Source organism: Sinohyriopsis cumingii, chromosome 1 (assembly GCF_028554795.1).
Source record: "Sinohyriopsis cumingii isolate HCF-2022 chromosome 1, ASM2855479v2, whole genome shotgun sequence".
Taxonomy (NCBI): Eukaryota; Metazoa; Mollusca; class Bivalvia; order Unionida; family Unionidae; genus Sinohyriopsis; species Sinohyriopsis cumingii.
In genome coordinates, this window is record NC_142961.1 from 131,160,216 (window position 1) to 131,186,344 (window position 26,129).

The window sequence follows — 26,129 nt, forward strand, 5'->3', positions numbered from 1 at the left end:
GAAAGGAACGTTTCAAAGGTTTCCCTTTCTCCCATATCCGTGTAGACAATTAGATTTTACTAATGAGCCTTCTTTCAACATGACGTTTGCGTACGTTATTTGCATGATTTAGATCTGTATATATATTATGTATTCTCTTCTTCCGCACTTTATTATGTTACTCATCCTTTTGCACTGTCTGTAATAATCGTCTGAAACAATTATGAGTTATCTTTCAGCCACAGCGTTGTTATTAGTTTCTCTAGAAGTCTATCATATATTTAGTTGTTTTTATTTGCACAATTTTAATTATAAAGTTTTATTCAAATGCATAATATTCAAGACTTGCTGACCTTGACCAACTGGATTTCATCTCGGAGCATATTATATATTACTGATTCAATTAACGGTTATCATAATGTTGTTTTGTTTCTGAAAGAATGCACCATAATCTTGAGCTAGAACGAAACTTAGAGGAACACAGAACACTTGTCCTTATGTCAGAATGTTCCTACAAACACGTTACAATATTACATAAAATACTACTTGTGTCCTTAGTTGTTGTTGTTGTTGTTGTTGCTATAGGGTTAAAAATTTATAACATTGATGTCATTCTGGGAAAAGAAATTTGTTAGTTTAACCAACTTAACTTTCAAAATGAATGTTATTGTTTCGTGGGTACAAAAATGTCCTTAACGTTCACCAGAAGAACAACAGAAACATACCTAATTTTAGAAATTCTAGAGCACTGAGGATTTTCGTTAAAAAAGGAAACATTTGAGGTGGTAACATTTATTAGATTGTAAATGTATGCTTTGTGTGGCTATATCTCTAACGCACTTTGGTGACTAACTTAGAATTACCAAGAAATTAAGCAAATTATTATAACTTTACATGATGAATTTTTGTGCTTTTGTAGCTAACGTAAAAGGTTCGTGGGTTTTCGGTTGATAAAATTAGATAACCTTCATCTACATACTACAGTGAACAAATTTGGTTTCTAACATGTAAAGAATATGAAAATGTTACGTGGTCAGCATTATTCATTTTCATTATCTCTTGTAAAGCCACCTATCCAGTATGGAAATATATACAAATACATATTAATAGTATTTGTACCGTAAATATGGAATGAAGCAGAGAACCATATATGGAGTATTGTCAATGGCGACACGTTTTAGCAAAAACTAATTTCGTATTCATGTACGATTAAGAAATATTAAAGATGAAAAATTAGCTAGTAAAGTATTATAATAATATACATTTGTGTATGTACACATAAAAACGTATATATATATATATATATATATATATATATATATATATATATATATATATATATATATATATACGTTTATATACGTTTATATACATTTTTAATCCACCGCATAGGAAAATGTTTTGCTAGAATGTTTTGGATTTGGATATTTTTGGAATACCTTGCTTTCTTAAAACACGGTTTTCCATGGGTAATTATGAAAAGGATAAAATTAAAGTTTAAATATTGCAATTTAAGTGCCCCGCAACACTATGTAGGTTTTGGAGTTTTTATTCCACTATTTTGGTCATGACTTACAATAATACATCGCTTCACATTATCACTTTTCCACTCCAAAAGAGATAATAATATATGATTTGAAGCTCTAACAAACTTGCGGGGGAGTCAGGTAACAATATCAAGGAAATATTTGTACACGCAGTGTGAAGGGCTTACTGTCAATATTTTATCCTACAAGTGATATATTTCAAAATAATCAGTTTGATAATTGTTTTCTGAATACTGCATGTTTTTCCCCGCAGTTTTCTAGTCCTAACGTAAAATTGAAAGTATTAACAAAACTTTAAAAGTTTCCTCCTTCGTTCCAAAATGCGTACCTGGTGTATACAGCTTTTCTCTGTCAACCTGATCAGAGCGAATCAAAACTATTTACGTTTCTTTACGTACACATTCATTCTAGAGCAGTTGAAAAATCAATTTGCTGATTTTAACGAATGTATATAGGCAATGCCTACGTTATTCAAATAAAATGTGTGCATATGTACACACATCAGCAGAAACGGCCTTTTTGAGCTTCTAAGTAAGATTGGTTGCCCCCCAAAACTCCTCAGCATGATAATCTCTTTCCATGCAGATATGAAGGGAACAATCCTGTATGATGGATCCTCCTCAACCTCCTTCCCAATTAACAGCGGCGTGAAGCAGGGCTGCGTGCTGGCACCAACACTTTTTGGGATCTTCTTCTCCCTGCTCCTGTCCTAAGCCTTCGACACGTCCACCGATGGCATATATCTTCACAACAGGTCCGACGGGAGGCTGTTCAACCTGGCACGACTGCGCTCAAAGACCAAAGTGAGAGCTGTGCTCATCAGGGAGATGCTTTTTGCAGATGACGCAGCTCTTGTGACCCACACCGAGGAAGCCCTCGAGAGACTGGGAGACCGTTTTGCTGATGCTTGCATGCAATTTGGTCTCACCATCAGCTTGGAAAAAACAAATGTCAGCGTGCAAGATACCACCATTGCCCCTTCCATCAAAATCAAAGGTGTCACCCTGGAAGCAGTCAACAACTTTACCTACCTAGGGTCAACCATCAGCAACACTCTCTCGATTGATATGGAGATGGACAGAAGGCATGGAACGGCAAACACCATCATGGCTCGATTAACGAAGAGGGTGTGGGAAAACAACGCGCTGACAGAGCACACCAAGGCCCGAGTCTACCAGGCCTGTATTCTCAGCACCCTTTTATATGGAAGTGAGACCTGGAGTACCTACTTGAGGCAAGAACGCCGGCTCAGCTCCTTCCATATACGGTGCCTAAAACGCATCCTGAAAATCAGCTGGCAAGACAGTGTTCCACACAGCGAGATCCTGCAGCGTGCAAGTACCCCCAGCATGTACTCCCTGCTGAGCAAACGCTGACTTCGATGGCTAGGTCACGTCATACGCATGGAGGATGGAAGGCTGCCAAAGGACATACTATATTGACAACTGGCCACTGCCATGAGAAGAGTCGAACGCCCCTCACTCCGTTTCAAAGATGTATACAAGAGGGACATGAAGGCATGCAACGTTTCACCTGATGGCTGGGAAGAGCTGGCCGAGGACCGAGACACCTGGAGACTAACGGTAAAAGATGGCATATCAGTCGCTGATGCGAGGAGAGGCCACTTGGTGGCAGAGAAACGTAAGAGAAAGAAGAACGCGGCAGCAACCACAGTAATGCAGACTTCCCAGTATGTCTGCACCAACTGCAATAGGGACTGTCACTCACGTATAGGCTCGCACAGCCACAGCAGAAGATGCCAACAGAGACAGACAACACCCCAAGGGCGCTATTCGCATGGTCTTTCGAGGCTGAGTCGCCAGTGGGTATATATATATATATATATATATATATATATATATATATATATATATATATATATATATATATATATATATATATATTGTGTGTGTGTGTGTGTGTGTGTGTGTGTGTGTGTGTGATAGTTTCAGCATTTTTATAGGCAAGAGAGAATATATATTTTTTCGAGGCAATAGAGTGGCCCTGAAAAGGGCCTTTTAACTTTCTTTTCTTCTCTTCTACTCCTCCACCGACATCTTATTTTTTCCAATACAGTCTTCTTCTTTTAATTTTCCTTTTTATCCTCACCTTCTTCCTTCTCCTCTGTCTGATCTTTTTTCTCTTTTCATTATATTCCTCTTTTATCACCTTAGCGCTGTATCTTGTTATCTCTTCTCTTTCCTTCAGTTCCTCTTTTTCTTCTTTTTCGTGTTTTATAAGCTCTCTCCGTCTGTCCTTTGCCTTCTTCAAATTATTAATTTCCATCTTGACTGTATGGGTACTATAACATCCATATTTCACTTTCACTAACAATTCCTCTATCATTCCCAAATCAGCTAATACCTCCTGCAACTTGTCACTTTCTCTAAGATGTTGTCGATTTTTGTGTGTGATAGATTTATTTACATAAATCTATGTTTGTGTCATATGTCTATGTCTCTGCCTATATCTCATACCCTGTCTCTAAGTACGTCTCTATATCTATGTCTCTATTGTCCCTAGAGTAACGCGTATTCAGGTCAGCCCCGTGCCACACTGTTTCGCCCGATTGAGGTCAGCTACTTGTAACATTGTTGCCAGTGTCCAGTACCGTGACGTCACCCCTGTTCAATTCCCTTGTCGCTAGACAGGCCCAGCTTAAGAATGTACCCGCTGATCTTCAAGCAATACTTCCGCATCAAGAAGTAACATCTAAGAAGTAGACAAAAATAGGATCATACTTTGTTATATCACACGTAAACTGTGATGAAGATATATAACAAACATGATTACCATGTGTTCTTCTACGGGAACACTCAAGACATCTAAAGCCTGTACTATGATTTAAACGTGATATCTGTCTAAGGATTTACAATGAAACGTGATGAACTATGTAAATTAAATTATTTGACAAAGTTCCATTTCCTTTCTACGAAACAGAACCGAAAAAAAAATATTTTGTTTTAGCTTAACCTTCTTAGCAAAATAATCAATGATGTGTACACTTAGATATTAGTTTGTATCAACAAAGACATTTCTCATGATCGAAATAGACAAGGCTAATTGTGTCGTGCCTACGAATATGGTTGCAAAATCACTTGACTGTTCCAACAGGCTAATGTAAATAAAAGAAAGTCACGAATAAAGCTCCGTCTAGTTACACTAATGAAGAACTTAAAAAAAGTACAATGTTTAGCAAAAACAAGGATTATTAGTTTTATGGATCTTATAATATCAAACGTTTTAATCGTGTTGCGAAACACAGTTTGGCTGATTATAAATCAAAAACGAATTGATTAACTACCATACTAATGATAACACACTTACATTGTCTCGTGACGACAAATTTGGTGGACCACAATCCTCTATAGTTCTTAACAAAATACATTTATACTTGACATTAGTAAGAGGCTAGTCATGAATAAAGCCCAATAAATATAAAAAAATGGGCTTAGCTAGAGAGTGCAAACGCGGATTATTAATTTATGGATTATTTAATATTAATAGTTTTAAATCGCGTCACGAAGCTCATGCTGGCATCAAGCCTGAAAGCTTTAATATCTAGTTCTGTTTATCCTTGACTTGTCGTTTCTGTGAGTAACTTTTTCACTTGTGACCATTGTCGGTGAAACGTGCGACGGTGGTAGCTTACAAAATAAATATTATATGTGGTTTTATTTTTGATTGACTTAATAGTCTTTAACAAGAAGGCTTCTAAAACGTTGATAGATGATAATGATTACTTGGGATGAAAAATCTATAAAATGTTTTGTAACTTCCAGGCGCATCATAAATATATTGCACTTCGGAGATTATCTAGATCATACGTACTTCAAATTGTAATATTTTTTTGTGTAATGTTAGAAATGATGATATCTGGCAGATAAAATACGATATATATTCTTCTTAATGTTTTATTCAGATTTAAGGAAAACTGTGCCGTTGCACAACTTATGTTTCGGTGTGGACATTTTTATAAATTTATGTTGGAAGATGCAAGAGCGTACGCAATATATTTTCAGCACATAAAATTAAAGAAAAATATTTGTGATGCCTCTACCTCCTTCGGATCATTTAATAACCTTCATTTTGCCTTGCAACATCAGCGATATTAAATAGGAAGCAATTTATCTTCTAATTTTCACATGATGAGACTAATCGAGGAAACCTGATTGCCGGTGGATGCGCCTGTGATGATTATCTACATTAGAAGGTCTTAGAGCTGTTGGAAGCGACTGAATTATTCAGAAGATTTCTGATCATGTATACAAAGAATTTTACTCATATTTGTCTTTGATGTTGCGAATGCAGTTTTGGGGATTTTGCAATATCTATATATATTACCTGTGGTCGTATCATGCGTTTTGCCTTTGGTTGGATTGGAAATTGTCATTTTAAGGATATTAGAAAGGATTCTGTGCTATTTTCGTTGCATTTCGTCGATGAAATGTTATCTTCCTGTACTCTTCGACCACATTCCGATTTTTGCTTAAATGTTTAGTTAAGTATTGTGGTCTTTTTTTCTACGCAAACTTATACATGTTTCAGCGAAACGCTGCAATAAGCTCCTTCAACCAGAGTTTGGCAAACTTTTTATCACGCCAGGGATTCATGACATCAATCAAGACAATCAAGATACGGTGACCTATAATACAGCAGTTACAATCGAATGTAACCCAGGTTACATATTAAACGGGGATGGAATGGTTGTATGCCTGGATAGCTGGAACGGAACACTTGGAAACTGCTCCGGTAATGATCATGACAAAAATGGTTTCATAACCTAATTGCAACATATACGCATACATACATACATACATACATACATACATACATACATACATATATACATACATACATACATACATACATACATACATACATACATATTTTAGACCATTAAATATTCACAACTGTGGACACAACGTCCATAAATGCTCTGTACATACATCGTAACACTTTATACGTAATTCACATGATCACCTGCATGTTGGCATAGATGACTAGCTGACCTGAAAATTGGGTTTTAAGGTCGACATGCTACATACTCCATATTGCAATATTTGATAGAAAAAAATATATTACCAGACAAACTGCATACCACATAATCCTCTACAATGATTGTAAGGACCACCCTGCATTTAGTAAGCTTCAGTACCAGAGTTTTTATATGTTTAGGAGTTCATATGCTCATAATTGTATGTTGATTTAAAGAGTAATATTTCTAAGCATAATATTAGGACTACAAAACATTGTCTTTTTAATTTTAGCCATCGTGTGTCCATTACCTGAATTAGATCACCAGAGAGGAATATACACGTGCTCTCATGGTATTGACAGAACATGTTCCTACAATTCTCGTCTTAGTATTAAATGTCATGAAGGTTACCAGCTGAAAGGGCCAAACTCTAGTAATTGTACGGAAACCGGCTTGTGGAATGGGACAATAGGAACATGCGAAGGTATGAAATGAATAAGAAACATCCTCTATCATGAATTTAATAACTGATATGTTAGTATTTTTGCTCGTGTTAGACTCTTGCTTTTGCTTCACACCATTGACATGCAATGATAAAAGCCAATCACAAATGGGTGGTTCGAAGCTTATAACCGATTTATGCATTCAAAGATATATTGTAATCAAATTAAGTACTGTTTACATTTGAACTCGCATGTATGCATATGTTTGGATATTGTACTGGTTATGTTTTACGCGGTTTTGTAATTTTGTAGCAGGCCCTTAATTTTGAACTATAACCGTGGGAAGTATTTATATTTATATCTTAAAACAGATTGAGAGGAGGAAAATTGTTTGAAAATTTAACACGCTCCAGGACTGTTTCATTTAATTGATTGATGCATTATGGGCATGTCCGCTTTTGTACTCAGTGGAACAGAATATTATCTGTCCGCATTTCCATCGCGATGATGTTGGAGCTTTTCTCATAGGAATTAGACACAGACTAACAGGGCCGGCCGTGGCCGAATGGACCGATTTAGCTCAATCGGCCTTGCGCTCTCAGGGGCACGTGCGTTAGTAATTTTTAAATATGTATATTTTTAGAGAAAGTAAGTTTAAACCGATGGAAAAAAATGTTAAGTTCAAGATCATATAAAATTTGTTTAAAATTTTAATTCCAAATTACTGGGGTGGGTAGGGTAAGACCCGCACTTCAATCCAGGCGGCCCAGCCGAAGTGATCTAAATCGTTTGTTAAGGCCGTTCTTGTATACCAACTACACACACACTCACACACACACACACACACACACTCATTCATAATGGCATGTGCAAAGTAATACGGCTGGGTATTTTTCGCCTGCATGTGGTGAAATAACCAGTGGCTTATAATCTAACCATCCTTTGTTCTTATCAATTGAAGCATATCCATTTTCTTACGCATATTTAATTAATACATGACTTCTCGATGAGAATATTATAAAGGAAGAGAAATTCTTTGCTGCCGATAATAGATGGTCTATTCTCGCACGCTTACCTCACAAAAAATACGATCGGAGGCGGATTAGAGTTTAAGTATAGTAGATAAAACGGTAATAGTTTTGAATAATTTTATTTGTAAATTGCGTCATATTAAATTTATAATCTATGAGTCAAAACGTCAAATAAAGAATCGGTTCAGCTTATTTTAATTGTTTAGCAACAAGATGCAAAATGCCATATATATATATATACATACACACACAAATATATCTATCTATCTATCTATCTATCTATCTATCTATATATATATATATATATATATATATATATATATATATATATATATATATATATATATATATATATATATATATATATATTGTACACACATTGAAATTAATTTATATTAATATTATATGTCACTTCTAAAAGTCAGTTTGGTTTATTCCTATGCAAGCTTTTGCCATCATAATTCGTCTAACCAAAATAGCATAATAAAATGAAGATTAAAAATCTGAATGTTTACCCTTACCGAGAAATATAATTGTTACTTTAGTTTTCTTTATGATAATTATTTTATCTTTCCTTTTTCAGAGAGAGAGAGAGAAAGAAAGAGAGAGAGAGAAAAGGTGAATAATATATTAGAAGAAATAAAGCAAAGTTACTACTACGACTGCTACTACTTCTGTTGGTGCTACTACAACTACTACTATTACTTATTCTGCTACTACTACTACTACTACTACTACTACTACTACTAATAATAATAATAATAATAAATACATAAATAAACAATTATGATCATTAATTCAAGGTTTCAAATGAAATTTTATTATATTGAGTTCGTATGTACTAGAAAAATTAAATATTAAGCCTGAAGAAATAAGAAAAGATAATATCAATGAGATGATTGTGCAATTAGAAAGTAAATAAATAGAAGAAGGAGAAAAAAGATAATATTTGTGTAGTTTGGAGAAAGACATTAAAGCAACAAGACAATAACTAAAGTGAAAGCTGAGTCAGTGCAAACAATCTCTCATCAAGTCAGAATTTTAATAGGATGAACAAGTTATATGCTACATTAAACAAGATAATAAGTCCAATAAAACAAGATGATGTACTAGAGAGCTTTGATTGAATCGAAGAAATTAGAGCGTGAATTAGCTTTTGAAGCTTCGTAATGCCGATAGAACACAAAAAATGGTACAAGTCGAGGACGTGATGGATTCAGTATTGAATTTTATAACTAATAACTTCTTTTGGAAGGATTTTGGAGAGCTTTTGATAAATCCAATAAAACGTGGATTCTATAAGTTTTTTTATATCTGAAACAGAGAGAGGAAAGTATCACATCATTTCTACGGATTAAAACATTTTGGGAAGTTCAGAAAAATTAGAGAGATATTATTTTGTTTTAAATTGCCTATGAGAAAAAATTATGTACCTTTTTTTTCCTGAAAAATATTGAATTTCTACTCATGATCTGGCATGAACTGGCATGGATACAGACAGATACATTCCATTTTTCCTGAAAAATATTGAATTTCTACTCATGAACTGGCATGGCTGCAGACAGATACATACCATTTTCATAAAGTCTTTTTTCAGTGCCCCTAAGCTCAAGACACCTTTCGGTGTTTTATTAGATTCGACGTTCCAAGCGAAAGAGATTGGCTGAATAGGGTATATACGATTCTGTATAATATTAATTTGCATTCAAAATTATGCTGACCAAAAATAAGTACTTATTCAAAATTGATTTTGTAGCGGATAAAGTGTGCTCTTTCTTTAATAGTGAAGAAGAGACACTCACATATTTATTTTACAACTGTATTGTTGTGAAACATTTGTGATGTCGGGTTTTACATTTTTGTAGAACTGAGAATGGAGTAGATTTCGAGATTTCTGAAAAACTTATTTTATCGTGACATTTAAGTTAATCTTGCCAGTCAAATTGTATCCGTCTGGTATTAATAATAGCAACATCTGTTTCATTTCGATCTAAAATAAATGAGCAAGTTTGCAAGAACTCTACTTTGAATTTATTTTATTTTAAATTTGAAGCTAAATAAGCTAGACCTGGGAGATGCCAATCTTCGACAGCCAATGTTCAGATAAGATAACTCTATATTCACCTTGTCGTATCGAACAGATGTTTCTGTCCTTCAAAATCTGTAAAGTCCATTTGATGCGGTTGTAACCCACTGCATCCATTCAAAACTAAGTTGTTCAGCTCTGAAGACTTGTCCTACATGATCAAGTCAGTGATAGCACACAGTACGAATGGCCTGAATAATAAGCACTTTTCGACTGCCTGTCCTTGTTTGTACAAATAACTTCACTTAAATACACATGTAATGACTTCCCTCTGCTATGTAGACTTTCTTTCGATGTTAAACTTACAAAGTATCCTTTTCAAGTCAATTGTCAACACCATGTTCGGCTGTTGTGCAATGCACTGCTGTAACAAGATATTGGTTAGTTGGGATCACATATTAAGGGGGGCAACTCACGACATCCAATTAATGTGGTCTGAACAAAGCACTAAAATATCTTGTCGATCCGCCTAGGCGTACGTAGGGCGATCACATCGGAACCTTGGCTACCGAAGATGAGAGATCCCATACTATAAACGTTATTTAATAAATGGAAATATATGAAAACATATTTGGAGGTCAAAATACCACTTTCTTATCCTTTTTATGGTATATATATATATATATATATATATATATATATATATATATATATATATATATATATTCGAAAATTATTTATATGTATTTGTATATATGATTATGTGTATCTATGCGTATGTGCATGTTTTCTGTACATGAGTATGACCATATATATATATATATATATATATATATATATATATATATATATATATATATATATATATATATATATACAAGCTCTCGTATTTGTTTTGTTGTAATGCAAATATTTACACACTTCCGTTAAAACAAAAATCAGGTAACCAAAATGGAAGGTAAAATCCAATTACCATGTGCATTCTTTATAACATACAGTTAACATTTTTAATACTTTATAAATATACTCCAATAGCCATATATTGTGGGTGGCCTACGAATGTCCCGCACAACAGGACTCTAGTCTTTGTCCCAGGGATTGATAACGGAACCAGTTACAACGCTACTATCCATCTCCTGTGTAGTGAACATCGTAAATATAGCTCAATGGGGCTGGTTATTCTACAGTGCACAAGTGAAGGAGTCTGGAAAGGAAGTCTTGGACAATGCGAAAGTAACTAATAAATACATAAACAGTGTATTGATATGGTAAAGCGAAGAATCTTTAAATACAAGGCTTTTGTGAATAAAGCGAAAAGCGCGACAGCGTAAGATATCACTACAGACATTTCAAAATGAATGCGTTCCTAAGGTATTGTTTGTGCTTATATGTCTTTTGATGCATTATTTTAAGTATACAACGCTCAATATATAACGGTTACTTACATTTAAAAGTGCAAACATATAGTAGCATATATATATATATATATATATATATATATATATATATATATATATATATATATATATATATATATATAAGCTTATTGCTTTTTTATTCGTGTTTCGAATACAAAGGAACTGCTATTATAAGGTATTTTTCATATTTATCCAAATAATGTATCAGAATCTGTAATGAGATAAAATTTGGAAAAATACAATAATGGAAATTAAGTCATTCCTAACCTTAATCTCTCAACTCACGTGAACAGAATGAAATGATAAGAATGAATAAAGTATGAACACATTCCTGGATATTGTTTGGAGAATACCATTAACCCACCAATAAAAGCTAGATTTGTAAGCCATATTGCGATCAAGAGCCGATATATTAACTACACATTATATATTTTGGATCGGGAAAATAAATTTGTTCTGTGTTATTTTCCTTTGAAACTATGACAAGATAAAAATAATTTCCTTTACGTGATTTACTATGGGATTCCAGGTCGGCATCCTTCTGCATAACAATATACATTTTTGCATATATATATATATATATATATATATATATATATATATATATATATATACACACACATACATATTGTATATCAACATATGACTTGGCCGGGGTTCGAACCCGCGACATCCTGCATCCAGGGCGGACGCTCTAACCACTTAGTCCACTGATCGGCCAGTATATTGATTGCTTTAATTATGTCTAATACATTTAGGTTAGTCTTTTCAGTTTGACGAAATGTCTACTGCAGTAATGAAATGTGTTATTCTTTAGATGAACAGAACATTAATCCAGAAGCTGATGCTGCTACTGAAAGACTCCTTTTAATTCCAATAGTGGTTTTAACGCCATTGTGTTTGGTTCTCATCGTCTCGGTTATCGTTGTATGCTATCGACTGCACAGATTTGCTCGTAAGTAACATAACAAGCTTTAGTCCCACCTATTGCTCTGTGACATGAAACACTGATGCACACCTCTATTTAGTCACGTGTCCAGTTCGCTCTACCTTAATAGTCCATAAGACGGAAAGTATGTGAAAACATGCTGGCCTGATCTCCTAATTGTAAAACTCCTTGAGTTACTTATATGCACGTATTGTGACATGTGCATCCTGATACTGTGTAAATTTTAAGATTTTTAAAATATTGTTTTTGTTATCCATCACAGATTTATACCAATATAAAACAAATGACAAACAACATTGGAAGGGATAGCTAATACCAGTTAGTATCACGCAAAATGAAAAATGGATTATGTCCTATATATGGTAGAATTTCAAAAAAGGGTTCCCGTGTAAGTCGGAGTGGGTTAATCTCATATATATTGATTAAAAGAAATGATAACCGTTCAAAATCAGAAGGGTTTCACAATGTTCCGATCTAAGCAAGCTCTTCGTCAGAGGAAATGGTAAAAGAAACAAGCAAACAAACACCTAAACCAATATTTACGAAACAGTTTACACTCCGGTATGTTAGAATCAGTGGAAGCAACAATATATATATTAACGCTATGTAACACAATTATTGTTCCTGGGTACTAAGTGTTATTTCGTAATTGCTTAAGCTTAAAAGGTGTACAAAATGGCTATTATTCCCGACAAACTTTACTTTTGTGACCAGGACAGAGATATTTTGAAACTTACCTATTTCCAATGAGAAAGTGGGCGAATTTGTGTCTTTTCGTTCATATATAGTCAGTAAAAAGAACATATGATTAAACATTAACATATATTTAAAATAAAATAAAGTAAAACAAAAATGACCACCAAAGATTTTGAAGTGATTAGCGTTTCGCGATTTACAATTATGATGTAAAACACTTTCATAAATCAGCCCCCAAATGTAGTCTCCCATCATGTTCTCGTTATACTGTCCTAGGTAGCAGCGGTCAAGGTCCAGTATTTGCTGGAGGAAGCGCTCGCCTTGCTCCCTGGAGTACGCTCCCATGTTCTTCTTGAATTTATCAAGATGAGGATCATGGATATGGACATTGATGGACATCCTTCAGCACATTGTGCCGTAGTTTTTCACCAGAGTCTCAACCAGCTCCACACAGTTTTCGGCCTTGTAATTGCACAGGAAGCCCCGAACCACTGCGATAAAGCTGCTCCATGCCTCTTTCTTCTTACTAGTGAGCTTTTCGGGGAATTTGGTGCACTACATGATCTTCTTTATCTGTGTTCTGACGAAGACACCGACTTCGACCTTTGGCTCAGACAGCTTAGGGAAGAAATCTTAAATATACTGGAAGGCTGCCGGCTCCTTATCTAGAGCTCTGACAAATGGTCTCATAAGACCGAATCTGATGTGCAGTGGTGGCATCAGCACAAGTGGCTCCCACTTAACGTTGTTCCTGCCCACAAAGAACTCGGTCCGCTGTGGCCAGTCCTGACTGTGGTAGCGCAACTTGGTGTTCCTGCTGTCCCAAAGGCAAAAATAGGATGGAAACTTGGTATAAAAAACCTTCGAGACGCATCGGAAATGCAACCATCTTAACGAATTCGATGACCTTCCAGTCGTACTCATCATACTTCGATGCGTCCAGCAAAGTCTTGATGCTATTGTAATCCTCTTCAAGGTGCACCGAGTGAGCCAGGGGAAGAGACGGGTATTTGTTCCCATTATGGAGCAGCAGGGCTTTGAGGCTCCTGGATGAGCTGTCAATGAAGTGGCTCCACTCATTCTGGTTACAGGCGATTCTAATTGCCTCGAACAGACTGGTCATTTTGTGGGAGAAGTAGAGCCCGTCTTGACGGGTGAAAGAGCTGGAAAGAGCATGGTGACGCATCCTCTGATCTACGACTTGCACACTTTCATTAAAACAAGTTTCACTGCTTGAGCATAGACGTCAAAATCTGCTGGCATCGGACTGAGAGAGACCAAGATCTCTGATCAAATCGTTGAGGTCTTTTTGGATGAGGTAGTATGGGTTCTTCTCCTCCCTTCGACCTCTCAAATTGTCATCTGGATCTAAACGTCCTCCTCGCTCTCTGACTTATGTTGTCTTATAAAGACGGCTGTTCTCTCTCCTGAGGAGTGGGTACGGGGAGCTCAGGGCAGTGTAGCTACAGGTCGATGGATTAAGGAAGGTGCGGACACATGCTAGCAGGTGTATTCTTGTCAGTCCGACGTTTGGAACGGTCAACCATGCATAGGTAGCAGTTGCTTCAGTGGTCAGTGTTCCCGTCAAATTCTTGGGATAGCGAACTTAATGGATCTCCTTCCTTTCCCCTCTGTACCATTGGATAAGAATACATATATTTCACCCATCAATAATGTATAAGAGATTCTCGCATCATTTTTCATATATATTCTTTCAATAACCTTGAAAATTTTAAAATATTCTTAAAAAAATTGTTTTTTACAACAAAACATTCGAGCAATAACTATCAGTCTTACCTTCTATGGCTCTTTTACGGTGCTCGCAGGTGAACTTAGGAGCCCAGGGTTTGTCTTGATACCCAACAGGCATGCCAAAATATACCTTGCAGGCCTCACACATCTTAGCAGATGCTTCCACGAAGTACATGTCTGCTCTTGTCTTGATAATTTGGCGCAGACACAGCAAAATGCGCCTGCCGATGCTTGCAGCCTCTTGATGCCATCTCAGAAACTGCTGATATGTATCCACTTAGGCTGCTAGAACTAAATTAAACTGGTGGGCTTCGAGCCCCTGTATTGATACTACTATTTATATTACAGGAAAATTCTAGAACGTTCTAGAAGTTAATCCAAGTTTGCTCAGCACTGAATTAATCTGGAATGTTCTGGAAAAAAAAGGTAAATTTCAAAACATCACTGTTCTGGTCTCAGAAGGAACGTTTGTGGGGAATCAGAGTGTTGTTATATACGTTTGAGGCATAAGCAATTAGGAAATAACATTTAGTAGCCAAGAACAAAAACACATTTGTTACACGGTGTAATACAAATTTCTGCAAGAATAATAGACGAGAGGGTTCTAACGTCTATCAGACTATGAACGAGGCAATATGTTTAGACATAATGCCAAGTTAAGGACAAAGGAAGAGACAAAGCGTGGTGGGAGATCGACAACAGAAGTATGTATGCATGTATGTATGTATGTATGTATGTATGTATGCATGACACTTACCTTTCTGTCTGGTGTATATTTACTATTCTCTATAATTAATCAAATATACCTTGATTTATTTCATAGTAGTCCGGAATGACTGTGTAGATAGATGAGTTGTTTTTGTTGTTGTAGGATTCAACGCCATTTTACAGCACAGATAGGGTATAAATGGTGGCCAGTATTAATGGTGGAGGAAAAACCAGGGAAAACCCAGGAAAGAACCACCGACCCACGAGATAGATAGATGAGAAATAATTACTAAGTCGTCATGCGAGTATGTCTTCTACATACAAGTGCAAATAACACCGAATCAGTTGCACTGTGTTTTGGTGATGTGTGCTTAGTCGTGATGGAATATGGGCTAGTGTCTGTAGGCAAGGCGATGGTTGCCTTTTACCCGCGGACCTGAGTACGGATCTCCGTAGAGTACGAATTTGAAAATTATCTAACCTGATTGACAGTATTACTTGATTATATATATATATATATATATATATATATATATATATATATATATATATATATATATATATATATATATATAATACTTGACAGTGTACAAATATGTTTCAGATATTGTCAACGAGAGTCACGACCAAGATGCAAGGTATGTTCACATAACCGGTCGATTCATCTATCAAATTTTGTTACGACAACAGCTAGATCAAATACTTAAATAGATTACATGTATTGTAATTACTATCTAAATTTTCAAGTGTGTTTATAATATTGCCAGTATATATTAACAGTATGCTTTTGCCACCAGTATGTAAGTTTTCAGCTAGATATGCCTTTTACGATATTGTATTGATCTTCCATGTCACCAGCTACCAGGGTGAGGAGTTGGAGTTTGCTCTTTTTTCAGACATTTCACAAACAAATGATACTCAGTAAGATATGTCATTTTTTTATCTTAGTGTTCCACTATGAATCAAGGCAATTTAATTCTTCTATTTCAAATAATTTCAGAAATGAAACGGGATCGTATGATGAGCTGAAAGTAGACACCACAATAAAAGTAGAATATGATGAGCTGGAATTTACGACAGGTAATTGTCTAATTCAAATGTTTCTTTGGATATTTTTAAAGAATGTAACAATAAAGAGAGACCAAACAATAATTCACATAAAGGAACTCAAATTATTTTGTGTAGTGAAGAAACGCTGGAGCTATATACTTCTTCTATGACAGTTTTTCAGGAACTTATATCAATCATTTATATTTATTTGGGACCAGTACTTTTCCAAAAGGCTTTAAAAACCTTACATCTTAGAGGCTACACATATTGTTATAATTGAAGTCGTGGTTATATTTGCTCTAGTTATTCTGATGTACCTATCAATATGTAACATTTGTAGTATTTGCATTTTCAATTTAAATAGTCTAGCAAATAGTTATGTATATGACTTGTTTATTAGCACATAAATACTATGTATTTCACGAATACTTTCTTCGACTTTCTGCCCACGCATTTTATTGAAGTTAGAAAAAAATAGATACAAGGTGATCTTATTCAAACCAAATGAAGATGCTAGATGTGTGCTAATTGCAAAATGGTATAATGCACTTTAGCAAAGTTCTAGAACATACTAAAAATTATATGATGAATTTAATCTGTCTTTATCTCAACTAAGACCGAATGCAATTCTTACTGTGCGGCATCATTGCTCTGGGCGGAGTCGGAGAGAAATTACAAAACTAACCCATACGATCCATAAAAACAAACCTTTTCAATGCTTAAGTACAGTTAGGAGTTTACTGAGATTTCTGTTGCTCATTATATATTTCGACGGGTTTTGTCTCACATGCGGACAAAATATAATTAAGGTGTTCGTTTCCCCAACTGGTTTTAAAGACAACACACAGACCGTGGTCTTGATAAGTTAAAAAGTGTACGTGCAACACATATCAGCCCCGTTATTGTCTTTTGAAGAACTGTATAGGTAATATGCCTCCATGAACATTTACATTCGCCATACGTTGAAATACACTAAGGTTCCTTTTTCTCGTCTGAACCAGCAACTTTGTTTATCATATCAATGACAAATATTGTCAACTGTACACTTGAAAATTGTATTACTAACAAACTGAATCACACCTATTGAATGATAACATATTCTTAATCTTACATTCTGCGTAAAATGTCCTTAAAAATACCTTAACAGTTTTTTACATGAATAATAACGTGTAATGATTTGTTCAAAAACATAAACAAAAAAGCAATGAACGTATGAATGAATGACGTATGAAAATTAAAGCTACAGGACTGTTATATTTTCAGGAACAGCTTAAGAAAAGACATATTATGGATTGTTTTATCAAACTGATGGGCCACGTGCGTTGTTCCAAAGTTAAGGGGAAATACCCAAGATGACCAGAAGGCTCCGTAAAAACGAACTATCAAGATCGCATATTTTACTTTTATAGCGAAAACGGACCCCAATTAATAAATACTATAAACAGTGAAAAATGTGTTATAAAAGGCTTACAAAAAACTTTTTTTATATCAAAGCGCAGTTAAAATGAAGGTATATATTGTGTCGGATAAATTTGGTGCATGTCCATATTTTACAAAATTAAAGAATGACACGTTATATTTTAAGTAAAGTTAAAATAAAGCCATCTGATAAAAACAAGATTTTTTTACGGCTTTTTCAAGATAGGGCCCAGATGGAGTACTGATCAACTTTGGGCCCATTGATCCGTTTTTATTGGCTTATTTGAAGCAAAGACGATGGAGGAAAGTCGAGGGAATCAGATTGAAAATACACGTATTGTGGAACTTCTGTATGTTTCAATTCGAAAGTATGTTTCAATTCGAAAGCCGTTGAAGAAGTGCCATCTTGTTGGCACGCCCTCACAAATACCAACATTTACGTCCCACATCAAATCCACAGCTTCTAACCCTGCATAGTCAGCAAAATAAAAAAACCCACAAAATCATAACATATATAATGTAGCTTCCTCTTTTAGTGTTATATACAAAGCTGTTAAAAAAGGTTCTAAATATGATCAATATTCATACAATTCACAGTTTCCTACAAAATTACGTATATCTTAACCATTCCTTACCTTTCACCGTTTGTAACGTCTCAAAATATAATATTCATTGCTTGATATACAACTTTGAAAGATCCTTGATCCTTGAGTCAACACCTATGATAATATGCACTGGTGATGTAGATTTTTTTTTGCCCATTTAGTACCGTGCACCCAGGTCTCCATGGGCATAAAAAAAGGTATTGTAGTACACGATATACGCCCTGACGTATGTGATAAATGTAAAAGGAAACTGAAAAATGAAAGAAAAAGACAAACGAAAAAGGGACCAGCTTAACAGGGGGCGTGGTGAATTTTGCATTTCATAGTACTGCTCTAATTTATCCTCCTGTTTTGGAAATCCAAATAAAATTTTCAAGAAATTTCCTTGTTCAAGAGTTCTGTACGAATACAATAATATTTCCAGAGAAACGAATTAATCTTCTAGAGTCAAAATAATCGGAAGAAAAATTAGCATATAACTCAAAAACTCAAAATCTTCAGTACTTCAATTCTGTCCTGGAGAGATCCTCTTTTGGGGTGGGGAAGGGGGAATTTTATTTCATCATATTTTAACAACTCCCCTTGATCATACTTTGTACACCATAAATTATAAATTACATTAGACCCATTTAGCAAGTGACTTTATTATCTTGTACATCAGCCGCACAGTGTAGATTTCATATATATCTACTCAGTGTTCGTGATATGTTTCTTAGTTGTGCAGACGTTTAAACCTTCTAATAAATTTTGATCTACTTTTATCATATACTTACTGCTACAGACAGTATTTTAATTACAGCCAGAGAACATTTTTTTTCACCATTTTGAGGAAGCGCACCAATGACCATTCATACTGTCTTGCAATGTTATACGCCTATTGCAAGTGCATCAGCTACTAACATTGTACAATTGCCCGCATACAAGCAAACTAACAGATATTAGTTAATTTTATCAGAATAGAGGAAGTAATGTTCAAGGTCACCTAAATCAATTAGGTTTCGCAATTTTTCACATGGACAATTCTAGCAGTTACTTTTCATATTTCAAATCAATCGTCGCACAGAACGAGTTACTGAAAGATCGTTTCTTGGATTTTAGAATGTGCATAATATGAAGTAATAGAAGGGAAGATCAACAAGTATGTAACTGTATGCATTCTTCAACTAACATACATATTTGAATGTAAACAATTTCTTAAGGGTGCTTATACATCAAGAAATATCATTTGATTTTGTTTTGTTATAAATATCATTACCGTGACCCGAAGAAATCAATTATGTTTTGCCCTTAATATTCGTGTATAAAATATATCGCTCTCATGAGCAAATATTATGGCCTAGGGTCAAAACATAATGGGAATCTGGTCTATTCACCCGCCAGTAACATGCTGATTTCCTTACGTTTTAAGAAATATATATCTGTAGAATCCATATACCGCGATGTTTTTTAAGTCTTGACTTATCCCATTTATGTTAAGGTTTAATGTTGTCTTAACCCTGTACGGGATTTACATATTAAAAAGCATATGTGGTCTAGACATTGAATAAAACAGTTCTTGGAAAAACATGATCATTTTGGTGCACATCTAACTGATATGCATGCGTAATTTATCTTCTTATACAAACGTTCCGTCTGTTTAAAGTACAAACATATATGCAGATAGTTTGCCCTCACTCTTGTGGCTAAAATCGGGTTACATATAATTAATGCTACTTATTCCATCCGTGGAATTTTTGTTGTGGCTAAAATCGGATAATATATAATTCGTGCTACTTCCTCCATCGGTGCAATTTTGTTGTGGCTAAAATCGGGTTACATATAATTCGTGCTAGTTCCTCCATCGGTGGAGTTTAGTTTCCCCTTTTAATACTCTAACGCTGTTTGAGACTTAAGGGATGAAACGTTATTATTAACATATGTATGGCCTCTATCGAAAAGTTAATAGCTAAAGTCAACATCACTAGCCTTTTGCCTATTTCCTCATTATAAACCAGAACCTATTTCTGATATAGACCTAACACTTAGTATTCTAACGAATAATATATCGAATAGTTAATGTTTTGATATCTCATCAAAGGTAGCGTCACAGATCCACATATATTTCCATCCTGTCAAAAAATCATATCCATCTGCACAGAAAGTGAAGATACATATTATATACGGTAGCTATTATTTTACACTACATGATGTATTAAATACCCTATTGATCATCCTATATTCACGTTTGAGTCACATATTTATTATTATTATTAGTAGTATTATCAATATTATTATTAGTAGTAGGAGTAGTAGTAGTATACACATTACTTCCTTGCACCGCTCCGGTGGCCTAGTGGTTAGAGCGTCCGCCTCGGATGCGGGAGGTCGTGGGTTCGATACCCGACCGAGTCATACCAAAGACTTACAAAATGGTACTAACAGCTGCCTCGCTTGACGTTCAACATTAAAAGGTTAATGTCTGGACTGGTCGGCATGGTGTCGGATAATGTAACGTGATGATGGGACATCATGCTATATGCCTGCTAGACATCACTATAAACTGCCACAGTGCAGGCGTCGTAGCGATATGACTGAAAAATTGTTACAGCTACATTAAAAATCAAAATTCACATCACATCACACCTTCTTCCTTGCACTATTAAACAAATCCATAAAAAGTATATTTATTTTATTCTGCCCAAAAGTTATGGTGGCATACTGTTACTGCATCCTACTCGTTTTAATCCATCGTAAATTAATTCACCACTAACTTTTAACAAAAATCAATGATCTTACTGTGCTGTGTGCACAATAACAAAACATTCATTTTACTACTTATCCACGGCTGACGTTTCACTCTTTTCAGCTAAAGTGCTTAATTAAACTCGGATTTTTAAAAAATAAAATAAAACAACAACCATAAAGCAAAACAAAACCCCACAGCAATCGGCTTATGTGAGAGTCCTGTGATAAGTTTCATGTGATTAACATTAGTAATGCATGTACCGGTACTCCGCATAACTCTGGATTTATTATATTAACATAACTAACTTGCACTGGCGACCCAGTCGGGTGAGTAAAAGCGAGTTAACGAAGGCTTACAAATCTATTCATATAATATACCTTTATGTAACAAAATCTTACTAATTAAAAATAATTTGCGATTGATTACATAGAACAGTCGCTGCCGATAGGCTCCATTGACAGCTTAAAGCATATAATAAAACATTATACCATGTCGATGACCAATGCAAAGTATTTGATCCGTATATACATAACTGTTAGGATATATACCGGGGGAAAAGTTAGAATGGCCGATCTGAGCAGGTGACCTTTTCCTAACGGTGATCGTTCAGACAGGTTTCGCTGTATTTATGTTCCCTCTAAAAGTGTAACGTAAGAGGTTAATATTTCCTACTTTATTCGTGTCCAATTGACTATCTGGATACTTGATGACACCACATGATGAAATTTGTACGCAGTTTTGACCCCAATTGAAGCTGCGTGAAGTCAGAAAGTCATGGTTACATATTTCATCGAAGTAAAATTTTGAAGGTGAGCATTACTGTTTTAGATAACTCTTTACAATTGCAAAAAAAAGAAACGTCTAGTGAAATATTTTAGCGCAAGATAGATCAAACAAATCACCATTTTTTTCGTCGCTGAAAACTTGCAAATTGTCACCTCAATTATACATTTCTACGTCGATATGTTATATAATAAGGGTGGTGGTAGTGGATGTTGCTCAAGTTTCGTTTTCCTATTCGTTACACATACTCCACCTCACATACGAACACAACCGGGCACAAAATGGATGTACCCGCTTAAAAAGTTGCATCACCGAAACTTTCATATTCATACGATACCTGTTTGTTCTGCATTTTAGCATCCTCGCAATTGCTTTTTCTGTTTCTCCTTTTTTCGCCTGTATGGGGTAACACATAACTCTTCTACACATGCAAAAGAGGTGTATTGTGGTGCTTAATGTGCAAACTAATCCATTTCCAATGTCGTCTTCAAGACTTGGTACCAAACAAGCAGTGACTAATCCAAAGTATGAGGAGCGCAAAAAGGTGAAAGACGAGTTCGAAAACAAATAGACGGATTGAGAATAAGTTGAATTATTTCAGCTACTATCCAGAGTATATACACACGTGTATCTGTATGCAAATGTATACGTAAATATGCATGTATTTTTACGACTATATGGTTTTAAACTATGTAACAGAAAAAAGCGAACCCAACAAGTTTAGTAACATTCAACAAAGACCTTTTTCCCTTGGAACGCCAAGTATTGTGAATTAAAATCTCAATAATCCACAAAGTTCTGTCACAAATAAAAATGTAGAGAACGTTACGAATGAATCTTAAAAGTCATGAATGTGCTGATGTGCCTATACATTTTAATAAGCTGCTGGACCAATATTATTTATGTGCCGTAATGAAATGATCCAGAATATCATTGATTAAGTTTCCCTGATTTCGAAGTAGTGTTTTAATTAAAAATCAATAAACATTTGTTTATTCAAGAGAAGAAAAAAAATCGAACTAATGATTCCTTTCAAGTTATTTATGAATACAACAAAAATTGACAGAACATCAATTAAAACAAGAAAGAATAATTGTTTCCGAAGTCCTTTATATACGAACTGTCACATGACCCATGACTCAAAATACCATGGATATTGGTAATTTTTTATGGTGAAAATAACTCATTCGTAAACAAGGTCAGATTCTCTACTTAGATTAATAAAGATCGTGTACATTACAAGATATCAAATAGGTACGTAGACACCGCAAAACAACAAATAGGTACGCTAAAGATCCTCAATAATGGAACAAAATCAAGCACATATTTATTTTATGAAGTATACATAAAACCTCCCCTCATAAAGAGAAAATATATATTTAGATCCTAGAACTTTGTTCTGCATACTAGTCAAATATACACATAATGCTATACTAATGAAACGGACAGAGACAGTTGACTTAAGAATGACGAACATATATGCATACTAAGTAATATAGGACTTCTATACAAATAAACATTCATTTGAGATCAATTATCTTTTCCCTTGTTGAGCTTATAGTGAATGTACAATTTCTGCAACATCTAGCTCAACTTGAATATTCCCTGTTTCTTTTTGTTCATTTTGTTAATGAAACTAAGCGGACTTTGATCTCTAAATACTATAATCGGACAAAGAGCTGAACTAATGTGTTGCAAAGCAAATATCAAGGACATATATTCTTTCTCGATTGTGGAATAATACACCTGTGCTTCTTTATAATTGTAAAAAGAAATAAAAATACAATGGAAGATCCACATCATTTGTGTGTTCTTCAATCAATACTCCACATACACATTTATCACTTGCATCAACTAACATATTTAAATATTGACTGACGTTCAGAGCTGAAAGAACTGGCACACCTTTAAATATGCCCATTAACTAACATAATGATTCCTGACACGTGTTAGATCATGATATTTTGATCTCTTCCTTATCACAATTTCCTAAGGTTCGGCAATTATGGAGGAATCTGAACAAAATTTCCGATAATATCAATCCATGCCCAAAAATTATAATCATTGCCTTACTGATAGTCATTAGGAATTCGTGCGATAGCCTTGATGGTAACTTCTATACTTTTATCTTGACTGTCTCACAATATGTATTATAAATGTAACACAAATAGGCAAAACTCAGTTTTACCTAAAGTGATTGTCAGATTTGCATCACTCAATCGATGAAAGTGTTTCTGATTGGCTTCCGAATGATCCTTATGTGCTGTTCATCGACGTATACAACAACGATAGTCCATTAGTACAGATCGGGATTGGTAGGAAAAACAAATCATTGTAATACGTGTGCAAACATCCGATGACAATGTTGTCCTGTTGTGGCGTCTCGTCCTAGGCATCGAAATATTTGACAATCTGCTAGAAGGTTGGATGTTCCTGCAGCAGATATACCATGGACACGGTTTAGATGTCGATGTTTTCAACCATCACAGCGGCAACGGTCTCATTCTTGTCAACATATTTAAGATGGATATATCAAAAGACATATATGTTGTCGATAAAAGTCAGAATCCGCGGAGATGGTGGTGGTGTATACAGCCCTTGCGGACTGCCAGGAAGGTGTCTAGTGTGTTCCAAAAGGGATTTTCGAAGAGATGATGGGGGCAATACCCTTGTCAGTATGAATGACCATGCATAGAAACGTTACAATAACTGCCATAGTAGACAAACAATATAGCGTACTGCTCTAGTAGATCTAGTGTCCTTGGTCAGGCAAATCTTCAAAGGGACTTTTTTACTACAAAATGTGTGCGTATCCATAGCTAAGCGATTGCCATAAGGGTAGTATAACCTAAACAAAGGGCATATATAGTAACCTGACTAACGTTTTGCTTGTCAACCTGGAGGTTCAATACCGAATCTTTCTTCCAGCAGAGACCTCTCCAGTGCCTAAGTGGTCAGAGCGTCCGTCTCTGATGCGGGAAGTCGCGAGTTGGGACCACGGCCGAGTCATACAACAGACTTATAAAAATAGCTACAAATGCTGCCTTGAATGGCGAACAGCATTAAGATGTCAATGTTAAAACTGGTCGTCGTGGTGTCACAGTAATGTTACTGGGTGGAACATGATGCCACATGTCTGCGGCATGATGCCCAAGTCTTAAGAGACTGCCACACAGCAGACATCGTAGCGATATTACTATCTCTCTTTCTTTCTTTCTTTCTTTCTTTCTTTCTTTCTTTCTTTCTTTCTTTCTTTCTTCCTTTCTTTCTCTCTTTCTTTTCCAGTAGAAGCGGGTCGCCTAATTTGGCGATCTTCACGAAAACTTCTAGTCTTTATTAATTCGTGTTTTGGAGAAACAAATTCAACAAGATTACAAATGCAATATATTCAGAAGTACTCACCTTTGTCCATAATGAAGGGTTGAGAGTCTGTCGTAACAAAACACGTGAACTCCCGCAGGTCCAAGCGACCTCGACCGCTGTGAGTGGTCCAGACGAATTTCTTTCTTAAGGAAAGATACACTTTTGTGAGCTGGGCGACGAGAGGTTTCACTGGTTCAAACATACTTGTTCATCAATGCGGCTGTCTTATACATGATCCAGTTGTTTCCTATACTAAAATGTACGCCAATTACTTGCTGAATAGTTTAGTAGTACCAGATGAATGAGACTAGTAACTAACATCAGGCAAATTGATTTGTTTTTCCTCCTCATGATGTGAAAATAAAAACAAATACAACCCTTACAATGGTAATAAATATTGAGCTCACAAATGGAATTAAATAATTGCAATTATTCAATGACAAGCAAGATTAGCTAAAACAATTTTAGAATAAATTATGTCTTACACTATTGCTTTTGACTTGAAAACCCTGACGTATCAAATATCCTATTTGAACCTCATATAACTCTTAAGGTATTGTTTTGTTGCAAATCATTGATTAATTTATGTTACATTGTCATCTTCTTCATAGCTCCGTCCGAGTCTCTTTTTAAATGTTTTTCTGTTTTTATTACGGA

At 35.2% G+C, this 26,129-nt stretch overlaps 1 protein-coding gene across 3 annotated transcripts in view; it reads left to right on the plus strand.

Annotated features, from left to right (window-relative positions):
- LOC149807870 (P-selectin-like) overlaps positions 1 to 18,162 on the plus strand; it is a 33,894-nt gene extending 15,732 nt beyond the window's left edge. The window contains exons 5-11 of one of the 3 annotated variants that reach the window (XM_089947864.1): positions 6,075 to 6,278; positions 6,797 to 6,988; positions 11,040 to 11,237; positions 12,240 to 12,377; positions 16,132 to 16,165; positions 16,528 to 16,607; positions 17,841 to 18,162. In XM_089947864.1, the coding sequence (XP_089803990.1) occupies positions 6,075 to 6,278; positions 6,797 to 6,988; positions 11,040 to 11,237; positions 12,240 to 12,377; positions 16,132 to 16,165; positions 16,528 to 16,607; positions 17,841 to 17,851 (857 nt within the window). In that variant the 3' untranslated portion in view covers positions 17,852 to 18,162. The remainder of the gene's footprint in view (positions 1 to 6,074; positions 6,279 to 6,796; positions 6,989 to 11,039; positions 11,238 to 12,239; positions 12,378 to 16,131; positions 16,166 to 16,527; positions 16,608 to 17,840) is intronic. The other 2 variants (XM_089947713.1, XM_089947793.1) reach the window with 2 other exon arrangements.
- The last annotated feature ends 7,967 nt before the right edge of the window (positions 18,163 to 26,129 follow it).